Genomic DNA, 13,052 nt, shown 5'->3' on the forward strand with positions numbered 1-13,052 from the left:
CCCATTATCATCAATCGCAACCCGCAGCCCCCGTTTAAGAGGCTCGGTGATATTTATTCTTACCCTCACTTTCATGGTGCCATTAACAATCTTGATGTCCTCCAATTTACCAATCCGTTCACCCCATTCTCGAGCGAAAAGTTCCGTCATACAAGCTAAAGGCACATTATTAATTGAGATCCAGAAAGATGTGAAATCAAAATTCATCTTTGAAATTTCACCTAGACCCATCGGTTTGACAAAGCATATCAATTGTTTGTCAATAGTCCAAGGGCCACCACCATAAACTCTCTGCCTATCCTCACGGCAGCCAAAGGAAAATCGAAAAGTGTTCTTCGAACTCAATTCTTCAACCTGGAATCTGTGATTTATCTTCCAAATCCCTTTCATTGCTCTCTCAATCCCATCCTTATTGGCTGGTCTAGGACCAATAACCTTCCCAATCAAACACAAATCAAGTTTCTTCTTACCCTCTGCAATCCCTACCTTGTTAAGAGGTAGAACAGGGCCATCTCCCTCATCAAGAACCAAGACTTCAGATAGCCTATTAACCAATTCTAAATCCATAACCCTATCACTGTTAACAAGAACAAAAACCAGGCACAAAACAAAGAAAATCACGAACTTCACCCTTACCATGAAGGGACTTCTTCTTCCCAGGTAGTTTCAGCAGTCCGAAGCTATCGGGAGACTCTTTTTGTGCCACTTTGACATTTTCAATTGCGAAGTCATGTTTATAATAGTGGTCTAATGGCTTACATTAGTGGGGCATTGCAGTGTACTATACATTAGTGGGGCATGGTGTTGCAAGTAGGTAGGTAGTGATCCCACTAATCGCTCAACTTGAGAAAAGTCTTTGTAATTGTCACATTGCTCATTGAATTGAAATTACAATAACACTTGTATCTTTTATTTATTTTTCAAATTAATTAAAATCATTTTATTATTAATTAATATATGATTATTTTCTCTATACAATATATTTTCTATTACTATTTTTATTATCTTCCACTTATAATAATAAGAAAATGAGGATACAAAGAATGAATATTCACTTATTAATTAGAGTCAACAATTAGAATAAGTCTCTCTTAACTTACAATAACAATAATGTAGATAATTGAGATGGTTAAAAATTTCACCTGAATTATTAAGATTGTTGGATTTAATTTAGGACTTTTGTCCAATTTCACCTGAATTATTAAGATTGTTGGATTTAATTTTACCAAATCAGTGATTTCTTATGTGTTAAATCATGCTATTTGAATTTTGACATGTACTAAATCATGCTTTTTGAATTTTAACATGTACCAAATCATGCTCCCAAAATTTTCATCCATATTAGACTTTCTTTACTAAAATTAGACAAAAGTCTATAAATCCAACAATCTCAATAGTTTAGGAAAAAATTTTAATGACTTTAAAAATTTAAAAGACATATTTTAGTACATGTCAAAATTTAAAGAACAAAAATCATAATTAGCCTATATAATTGACATTACATCCAAGATTCTAAGTGACACAAGGATTTAGCTAAATTTGTAGATCAATAAGAGTAACAAGAAGTCATGATAAGGTAATCCTAACAAAAATATTAAAAAAAAAAGAGTAGGTAATAGAAGGAGTGTAGGAAAGGAAGACCTCACGACACAACACCATCTCATAATGAGACAGTCGCGAAGCGCATCCTCTAAAACTCTCCTACATTTGAACCAATACAAAAGATATATATAAAATACATGCAATAAATAGAATCGATCCAATTTAATATTTATAAGATTGATCGGACGAATGCGATTAATTAAATCATATCATTTGGCAAAATCTAACATTCAATTAATATTTGCTCATCTTCAATCGATTTACGAAGCAAAATATTTATTGTTTTCATTTCTTACCGTAGTTATATACTACATGCAAAATATCATGCTAAATGAAAAATATAAAGTACACAAAAAACTACATAAGTATAATTATTATTCAACAATGGTTTCTAATTTTAAAATTGATGAGGTTATTGAATGTGTATTTGATTGAGTTGTTGACACAAAAGGATTTGGCGGCAAGTTGAGAATTTCTTCAGTTTCTAACATTTGGACAACAGTTTTCATGGCTGGACGCCCTATCGGATGCCACTGGATGCACCAAAATCCTATAGTTGCGAGTTTCTTAGCAATTTTTCTGTCTTCCTCATTCTCTATTAGTGCTTCAAAACTTTCTCCTTCTTCTAGGAGATTATAAATCCATTCAGGATAATAAATTTCATCTGTTTTGCTTGTAATGTTCTGCCCTCCTACTATTTTCAGCAACAACATTCCAAAACTGTAAACATCTGACTTATAAGACACATTTCCAAAGTTCTTAGAAAACACTTCTGGCGCCATGTACCCAAGAGTCCCTCTGGCTGTAGTCACTGAAACCAAACTTTGATCCCTTGAACATAACTTAGCTAAACCAAAATCAGAAACTTTTGGTTTGAAGTTATGGTCCAACAAAACATTGTGCGGTTTGATATCAAAATGAAGGATTCGTTGCTCACAACCTTGGTGGAGATACTCGATTCCCTTGGCAACACCTTTGGCAACGTCTTGCAGTGTTTCCCAACTAAGTGTAGAATATTGGTGTTCACTTTCGCTGGCTTCTAATGAGATATAGTTATGAAGCGAACCATTTGGTAAGAATTCATAAACGAGAGCTCTTTTGAATCCCTCAGCACAATATCCAACCAAACGAACCACGTTGACATGGTGAATTTGACCAATAGTCGCCACTTCATTCAAGAACTCTTCTCCGTCGTTTCCCTTCGACGTATCATTGAGAATCTTTACAGCTACCATAACCTTATTGGAAAGTTTTCCTTTGAACACTGTTCCGTACGCTCCTTCGCCCAACTTTTCCTTGAAATTATTTGTAAACTTCTTAATGTCTGAATAAGTATATCTTGATGGCTTAAGAGCAAAATAGTCTTTCAAAAACTCTCTAATTCTTAGCTTTTGCTCTCTATCTTTTTTGTACAAAGTGAAAACATAAAATGAAGCAGCTACGGCCATCAAACAAAACACTGATAATGTTGAGACCTTACCTGCATGCACAATACACACAACACAACACACCATAAAGGCAATACAAAATAGAAGAATTTTCAAAATTACCCCCTTTTTGTGTTTATTTATAATTTTATGTCCTAGTAAAATTTTTATTTACAAGAATATATTGTAAAGTTTTAAAATTACAAAAATATATTTTGCTTTTAAAAAAAAAAACAAGAAATCAACCTCATAATAGCTATAAGTCAATTATTAAATAGAAAAAACTTAATGATAATTATAAAACAACTAAAAAAAATAGTTTATTATTTCTACTGAAGATGCAATTGATGTAAAAGTATTTTTGTATTTTTTTTTCAAAATTTTGGTTAATTATATAAATTTTTAGTGAAGATTAATATATAACTCACATTTAGTGCTTCTGATCACACGCGAAGCGATTTCTGATACTGCAAAATAAATATAATGATAATGTAAAAATTAAGAAAATATAATAATATTAGTAAAGAATATGGAGGAATTAATTAATTAATATATAATTACTATTACTTGTCCAATGTATTGGAATATGAAAACATTCAACGTTGTGATGTTGATGTGGTTGAGTGTTGTTTTTGAATCTACATCCCATGCGTTTGGCTTCACAATCTCTACAATCAGGTGTGGACCATCCCAATGTAACAAAATCATCATCATCATCATCAAATCGCGATCCCCTGGAGACCTTGTATAGGCTGTCTGGAATCGATCGAGTGTCGTACATCTTGGTGCAGTTTTGGAAGCTTTGACCATCAATATCATCATCAGAAGGAGCCAATCTGAATTTGCCGCAAAACTCATTATTATAATAATAAATTTTACCATTATAATAATAATAATAATAATCATCATTATAATAATAATAATTATTAGAAGAAGAAGAAGAGCAATTGAAGACAGCGTAGGTTGTGTAATGCTTGTGATCCTTATATCTCAATTGGAATGGAAATTTACTACGATTGGTGTTGGTTTCCGGAAGGAGAAAAAGTGAGGCAAGGCAATTGCTTGGGTCATGGTTTATTTGGATTTCCTGTGAAGCATAGTTTATGCTTCGTACGCGAAAAAGGACATCTGTAATATTCAGTATGGTATCGTTATCATAATAAGGTTCCTGTGGCTGTGTGCAGTATATGGTGAAACCACTACCACTACTACTGTGTGGACTTTGGAGATGGAAAGGGAATCTAATCGGTGGACCATTCTCCGAACACCTTATTGTTGATGATCCTATTCCTAATCCTAATCCTTGGTCAGCAGCAACTGCCAGAAATAATATGATCAGCAAGACACCATGACAGAATAAAACATCTCCTACTTTCACCATCATCGCCAAAACATTACACACTTTTGATTATGTAAAGTATTGCCACAAATAATTATAAATTTTTTGTAATGATGATTGATCAATTACAATGATCTTATCCATAAAAAAAAATTATAAAATAAGTTACACCATTATGTAGACATAATAAATTCTTGAAGTGATGTGTCTCCATCATTGTAATTTAAGAGGGACTTCCTTGGTGTTTAATTGTTGACCAATAACAAGTGTTGACTCTAAATAATTGAATATTCATTGTTTGTATCCATTTTTTTTTAAAAAAAATATATATATAATATTTTAAAAAATATAATCATTTTTTTTTTAAGAAAATAGGATGATATCTGCAATCAACTAAAGTGGCGTTTGGTTGGAGGTAATGAAATGGAATGGAATGAAAATGAAACAATTTTTATTCAATTCCTTTGTTTGATTGCATTTTAAAGTATTGGAATAGCATTCCAATGGAATGCTCTTTCCACCATTTTGGTCGAATGGCTATTCCATTTTAAAAAGAAAGGAATGACCATTCCAATGCAACAAGAAAAAAAAATTTAATGATTTTTTTATCAATTTTTTTTATGAATTTTAAATTATATTTTATTCCTATTCCTATTTCTATTCCTATATTTTCATTCCTCCCAGCCAAACACATCTAAGCATAATAATGGCATAACCCAAACTGTGTAACCACACTATATTTAAAAAAAAAAATCGAATGCATCTTCAAATATAAGAAAAAAATAATAAATAAAAATAGTTTGGTGGAGAGGGGTTTATAAGACTCCTAAAAATTGGGATAAAAGCCCATTTTGTCGTGAAGAATATCTTTTCTCTGATATTGATGATGTTGAATACAGAAATGAATATTTGATTTGGGACATAATTAGAAAGAAAATTAAGAGATTTTGGGCTGCTAAATCTTGGGATTCCTTATGCCAACCCAAATCGGTTGGTGGTTTGGGATTCAGACGTTTCGAAGACATAAACCATGCTCTCTTATCTAAACTAGCTTGGCAGTTGGCTAGTAAGATGGACAGCCCTTGGTGCAAGGCATTCAAAAGCAAGTACTTTCCGAGACAGTCCTTTTGGAGTATCACTGAGAAAAATTCTGACAGTTTTATTTGGCGGGGTATTTTGAGTGCTCGGAGAACTATCTGTGAAGGGGTGTGCACTATTATTTCATCGGGGGAGGAAGTGGATGTATGGTGGCAACCTTGGATCCCTTGGATGAATTATGAGGACTTTCGAGCTTTGATGGAGAATGTTAGACAAAAAGCGCCCAGTTTGTTATGTGTTGCGGATCTTATGTATAGAAGAACGAGGACTTGGAATGTGGGCTACTTGAGGTATCTCTTTGGTTCAGATTTGGGTTCTCGAATCAGCACTATCCAGATTGACAAGAATGGTGATCATGACATCCTTATTTGGAAAGATTTGGATGTTGGGCGGTTCAGTGTTAAAGGGGCTTATTGGCTACATCAGAAGTCGCGCTTCGGTGTGCCTAGCAAACTATGGAAGTGGATTTGGTACTCTAAGGTTCATCCACGATTGAGCCTTATGATTTGGAGAGCTGTGTCTGACTCTTTGCCCACGGGAAACAGAATTTCGACATCGGACCTTAATTTATGCCCCATATGTCAATCGGCAGCTGAAACTCCGATGCATTTATTTTGCAGGTGTCCGTTTGCGGTTGGCATATGGTTCTCTTCTCCTTTGCCTCTGAGAATGGATGATATCCCTGGCACTTCCTTGTCCGAGGTTATCTTCAATCTCATTGAGCACCTGGACTCGGAGGGTAGAAACCGTATGTTATGTTGTGTTGGTATTGTGTTCAACTGCATCTGGAACTACAGAAATGCGTTAATGCATCCCCCTTTTGCTGGGCCAAGTCTTGATAAAGTTAGGAGGGATATCCATTGCCGTTTCTTTGAATTGTCGCATCAGGAGTTTGGAAATTCGACTGCCCTTGTAACTAGTCTGTCTAACCCAACTTTCCCTGTTTTGCGCTCAAACAAATGTCTTCTGGTGGATGGTTCTTTCAGTATTGGCAATTTTGGTTGTGCTATGGTGGCTCTTGATCATCAATCTTCGCTGTGGTGGTATGGACATGCGTCGGGCACTTGTGATTCTAGCTTGGAAGCTGAACTGGAAGCTGTCATTTTTGGGCTTCAATGGGCATCGTCGATCGGTTGGGACAACTTCACCCTTCTCTGAGATTCCAAAATCCTGGTGGAGGCTATTAACTTACAGAAATCGCCTCATTGGACACTTACTGCTCTTTTTTCCTCCCTTCTGCAGTTGTTATCCTCTTTTTCTTGTTGTCATGTTATTTTCATTAGTAGGGACCTTATTACTTATGTTGATGTTTTGGCCAAGGCTGCCCGCTTAAACTTGTCTTCTGCGCAGACCTTTGTTGGGGAGGGATTTCCCCCTGTGAATCCCACTTCTATTTGGCCTTTAATCTAGTTTGAACTGAGGTTCTTTCAAAAAAAAAAAATACATAATATATTAATATATATATATATAATTAATATTATATAGCCTTGGGACTTTGATTGGTTGAGAGGAATTGGTCAATTAGATAGTTCCTCCAAATAAAAAGATCTCCGAAAGATATTCATCTTCCTTGAAAGTTAATTGTCTTGTGAAAGAGTTTCTCGAAAGGCTACCTTGTCCATCTGAAAGGAGTCTCTAGTAAAGCTAGCCTTCCTCCAAAAAAGAATTTCGGATGGCTAGCTTCTTCTTCCAGGAAGGAAGTTCCAGATAGTTGACTCTAGTTGTCATCATTTCTTATCGAGGAAGCTCCTTCAGCATGCGCTTCGGTCTGTGATCTCAAAAGTGCTTTGACTTATGCTAACATGGAGATCTCGCTAAGAGGAGTTTGATAAGTCCTAACTAACTTAATTGTTGGGTTTTATGCCCTAAATAAAATTCATTTCAATATAATCAGATTTACTTATTAATATAGATCAGAAATAACATTTAATGTTGCATGGTTCACATGATTTATTTCATGATTATATGTACATAATGTATAAATTCATCTGAAACCCTTTTCACATACTTGATCCAGTTTATTGTGCCGTCAACACTTTGGAAAGTAAACATGACTATGTGAATGAAGTTTCCTAGATTTATCAGACATAGGGTTTTACTGATATGATAATCTACAACAGAGTTTACTTGCATTTGGAGAAGTGCTATGTTCTTTTCCAGAGCATTGGTTAAAGTAAAGCTCAGGTTGGATGCATGGAGTATGCATCGGAAGGGACCGATATTGAACTTTGACTTAGATTTATTAAACTTACCGTAATATCTATTCAAGTCAATATCGCCTAGTTGATCCTAGATCAAATGATCTTAATCCTGATATAATTAGGCTCAATCTCGAAAGGCTATTCGTGTTCTTTGATTTGTTAGTTAAGCCTACTTTTAGGTCAGGGTGATACGTACATTTTGGGAACACGGTAGTGCAATTGAGTGGGAGCGCTAGCATAAACATGGAATCTATAGCTTCTATCTGGCGAATAGTAAGCAAAGGATGATCTCCTTCGAGCTTGACCAAACGAACATAAATGGTGGAGTACTCATTTCACATAAGCTGAAATATCATTTATACGGGGTCAAGTGTTTTAAGGAATAAATACATTGTAGGGTGTTACGGTAATCTAATCCCTTTACAGTGTAGATCATTCATATAGAGGATCATTGATCACATTAGGATTATAACAATGGATAACTAATGATGTGTCTATATGGTGGAACATATAGAGCATTCTATATAACTGAGAGTGCAATTCTAATTTCTATGCGTGGATTCAACGAAGAATTAATAAGTTAGTGAATTTTAGTGCTAAATTCTTGATCTACTTATTGGAAGCTCGGTTATATAGACCCATGGTCCCCGCACTAGTTGAGATAATATTGCTTGTAAGACTCATATAATCTGTTTTGATTAATCAATTATAATTCTCAAATTAGACTATGTCTATTTGTGAATTTTTCACTAAGTAAGGGCGAAATTGTAAAGAAAGAGTTTTAGGGGCATATTTGTTAATTATGATACTTTGTATGGTTCAATTAATAAATATGATAAATGACAATATTATTTAATAATTATTTATAGTTATTAAATAGTTAGAATTGGCATTTAAATGGTTGAATTAGAAAATTGGCGTTTTTGAGAAAATCATATGCAGAAAAGATAAAACTGCAAAATTGCAAAAAGTGAGGCCCAAATCCACATGTATAGGGCCGGCCACTTTTGTAGGGTTTTCCCTTTGATATTTTCATTATTTTAATGCTAAATAATTCAAACCTAACCCTAGTGGAATGCTATAAATAGATAGTGAAGGCTTCAGGAAAATTACACTTTTCTTCTGACACTTCTGATTCAGAAAAAACTGAGCCTTCTCTCTCCCTATCTTTGGCCGAACCCTCTCTCTCTCTCTCTCTTCCTCTTGAATTTCGAAATCCTTAGTGTATGAGTAGTGCCCACACACAGCAAGTGATACTTCAATCATAGTGAGGAAGATCGTGAAGAAAGACTTTCAGCAAGAAGGAGTTTCAGCATCAAAGATTCAGAGAAAGAGATCCACGTTCAGATATTGATAATGCTCTGCTACAGAAAGGAATCAAGGGCTAGATATCTGAACGGAAGGAGTCATTTAATTCCGCTGCACCCAATGTAAGGTTTATTAAACTTTATATGTGTTTATTTTATCGTTTTAGAAAGTTCATATTTAGGGTGTTAATAAACATACTTGTGAGTAGATCTAAGATCCTGGTAAAATAAATTTCCAACAACTGGCCTCAGAGCCATGGTAATTGATTTACTTGCAAGAAATTTGGACTTTAAAACGATTGTTTGTTTGTTTTTGGATGGTATCATGTTGTATTGAGTGTTATTTGATGATTGATTGATGTTTGTAAATTTTCATGAAAAATAATTGCGATTCTGTTTCTGGAATTATTTTTATTGGATAATATGAAAAAAATTAAGCAAGTTACTTTTTTACAGAACTCAATTTCGATTAATTTGAATTAGTTATGATTTTTTGAAGATTCAAAAAAATCAGAGCTCTGCTGAAATTTTCCTGCGATCGCGAAAACTGTCCGTACAGCTCACAATTTTTTCGTTTTTCTTCGTTTTTTCATGCTTTTTCATGGAATTAACTTCCGATTTTTTGTGTAGTTCTGTATTTATACTATTACTATTCCTAATTCAATTCTAATTATCATTTTGAATTAATTTAATATTTTTTAAATTTAATTCAAGATATTAGTGTAATTTGAATTTAAAAATAGTTAGTATCTATCTTTTTGCTTAATAATCTATCTTATTTTAAAATTTGATTATATCTTATCTTATTTTTAAATTTAAGGTCAGATTTAAAATATTTTAAATTAATTTTTTTTAATAAATTGACCTTATTTAAATTTAAAATAAGATAACTATAATCATGTAATTTTAAATAGATGTAAGATATTTTGCTAACTTTTAAATTTTGTTATTTTATTTATTTAAATTACATTTAAAATTTGAAAAAGATATTCATTTATCTTTTTTAATTTTTTATTTAATTTTTATTTATAAAATAACATTTAATTTTTAAAAGTAGTTAGCAAATTTTGAAATGATATTTAGGTTGGTTGAAACCTAATTATTCAAAATTGTAGGTTTAATTTTAAATTTTAATTTTAATTTAATTTTGAAATTTTTTTATTTCAATTTTTTTTTTTAAATTTTCGATTTTTTTTTTAAATTAATTATTTAATTTCGAAATTAATTATTTAATTTAAAATTAAATAAATCCTACATCCAACTATCCAGCTAACCTTGTTGCAGGAGTATGTGTTTTAGCTTGTTTGTAAGTTTTCAAAACCTATTATTACTTGATTGCAAATAGCCATGGTTACTTTTTGCCAAATCTATTAATTTGATGACTCCCTTGGTCAAGATAATAATTTGTAACAGGTATATTTACAAACTTCTTTCATCTGTGTATGACCTAGCAACATGATAGGACCCATCCAAAGTGTGCTTGTGTGAGCCTATGTGTTTAATTTTATTATAGATGCAAATAGGTTGTTGTTGCTAAATAAAATACCATAGTTCTTGATAGATTTTATTTAGGCCCATTTAGTTTTTGGGCCTATTCAATTAATAACAGTTGTTCTTATTAAGGTTAAATTACTCTCTTTTGGGCCTTGTGTGAGAGTTGGGAGCCATAGTAGTGGGTACGACATACTGAACCCAGCACCCCCTCACATGAACCACCCCAATTGTGAAGGCCCATTTGCCTGATTTGAATAACTGTACTAGGTTAATTAAACTAGTTTAACCTAATAAAATTGATTAGCAACATAATTAATTTCATTTATTTTGAAATTAATTTAAGAAAATTATAGTTAAAAGAATTTTTTATTCTAAGTTAAACTATATGTATTTTCTTGTATTTAATTAAATATAGAATTATAACCATCTAGATTCGTTCTTGAGCTTAATTTAAATTTTTCATTAAATATTCCTATTTAAGTTGATATTTAGTTATCTACAACTAACCAACTTAAATCTGAATCTCTTTTGAATTTCAAATTTCAAAATTATGTTGAGGAATTTTAGGCATTGGTTATTAAGATTCTTTAGATATTTTTTAAGTTAATATCTTTTCGAATATTAACTTGAAATGGAATATTTTAGATATTTTTTTGAGTTAATATCTTTTCGAATATTAACTTAAAATGGAATATTTTCAAATTAAGTGGTTTTAACTTAATTTTTGATATTTAATTAAATTTAAATTTGAAAAATATTTAAGTTCTAGATTTTTTCTAATACAACTTAAATTAGATATTATTTTTTCAAATTTTGTGGAAAAGATACTTAGTCAAATAAGATATTTTCTAGATAGTTATTTCTAGACTACTTATTTTTTCTAATATTAAATAGGAAAATATTATACATTGTGAAATTAATTATTTAAATAATTAATTTTGGTAAAATTTATTTTAAGTATATTTTTCCTAGTATTAAACTAGAGATTAATAATTAAGCCTTCTCTACACTTAATTATTTATTTCTTGAATTTAATTAACTTGAAAATTAAATATCTAAGTTGATTCTCATCATCATACTTAAATATTTTTTTTCATGACACTTAATTAAATAGAAAATTATTTTTAGTTGAAATTTATTTTTTCAACTAAATTTAAATAATTTTCAAAATATATTTTTTCTTTATTTTATTAATCAAATTTCGAAATTGCATTTCTTAAATGCTGGAATTTCGAATTTTATTTGAAAAATAGATTAAAGTTGTAAATTATTTATTTTAATTTTGGACCAACTTAAATCAATAATTTTTTCATTTAATGATTAATTAAAATAAATTTAATTAAAGTATATTATTAGAAATTGAATTAATTAGTCAAAGGAAAATCTAGATAGATGATATTTTTGCTTGAAGTATTTTTCTAGTGTATTTAATTAAATAGAAAATTAATATTTAAGTTGATTTTCATCATCATACTTAAATATTTGAAATTTTTCTTATATATTTAATTAAATAGGAAAATTATATTTTTTTTTTGTAAATTAATTTTATTAATTAATTGTGGGCCAACATTAAATTAGAATAATTTTTCCAGGATTAATTTTTTATTTTAACATGCATTTTCGAAAATTGTGTCCTAAAATACTTTAATTTTTCTAAATGCAATATATATTTATAGAAAATAAAATTTGAGTTGTAAATTAATTTTGTAACAACTTAAATTGAATATTTTTCTAAATATTTATTGGAAATTATTACTAAGATGGAAATAATTCATGTTATTTTAATATCCATCTAAGTAAAATTTATAAATATTAAATTAAAATTTATATTTAGAATTTTTCATTCTAAATTGGAAATTTTAAATAAATATATATTTAAAATAAATAAATTAAATAAAGAGAATCAAACAAAATGCAACTCACTTTAAATAATGAACTTGATTATTATTAAGATATTCGATCTCCATTGTTGGTCTTACAAAAGTTAAATGTTTTCAATATAACCTCGAGACGCTAGACTTCGTCCCCCTACGGATGGTTATTCGTTGAACGCATTTAACACCGTAAGATTTCATTTGATAAGTGTTTTGTGAGTTTTCGTCTCTATTTAGACTCTCCCCTACGGTGACTACTTAGAGATAAACTCATAAAACATGAAACAATGGTGAAGCTCATAAAGTAAGAATAACCTTGACTCTCGCCTACCGGGACAACGTTGGATTCTTATTTTGATCGAATAAAAGGTTGCTAGAATGGTTTCTATTTTAGATGAGCTGACAACTCTATTCAATAAATGATACTTTGACTCTCGCCTACCGGGACACTATATCATTTTGTTGAAAACCTTGGAAATTATTTAGGATTGTATGTTTTAGTATTTTCACTAGTCATTCCTACTTGCTATATGTTTATAATTTCTGAATTGTGTATGAATTTATATTGAACCATGTTACTTTCTGTTATTAAGTTGTAGTTTAATTTCGAATCTTCATTGTTGGTCTAACATGTTTGTTTTTCTAATGAGATAAATCCCTAATGGATTTTCACCATTAGACATACATAATAGTGTAAGATCTCGAAAGAT

The 13,052-nt window shown here is 30.9% G+C and overlaps 1 protein-coding gene across 1 annotated transcript; it reads right to left on the reverse strand.

Annotated features, from left to right (window-relative positions):
• Nucleotides 1-1,861: 1,861 nt before the first annotated feature.
• On the reverse strand, nt 1,862-4,511 carry LOC115695423 (rust resistance kinase Lr10-like). Its single transcript, XM_061117673.1, has 3 exons — nt 3,597-4,511; nt 3,458-3,496; nt 1,862-3,082 (listed from the first exon to the last, which is right to left on the reverse strand). The coding sequence occupies exons 1-3, from the start codon at nt 4,411-4,413 to the stop codon at nt 1,977-1,979; spliced, it is 1,962 nt and encodes a 653-aa protein (XP_060973656.1). The 5' UTR covers nt 4,414-4,511; the 3' UTR covers nt 1,862-1,976.
• Nucleotides 4,512-13,052: the final 8,541 nt, after the last annotated feature.

Source organism: Cannabis sativa, chromosome 6 (genome assembly GCF_029168945.1).
Source record: "Cannabis sativa cultivar Pink pepper isolate KNU-18-1 chromosome 6, ASM2916894v1, whole genome shotgun sequence".
NCBI classification, from domain to species: Eukaryota; Viridiplantae; Streptophyta; class Magnoliopsida; order Rosales; family Cannabaceae; genus Cannabis; species Cannabis sativa.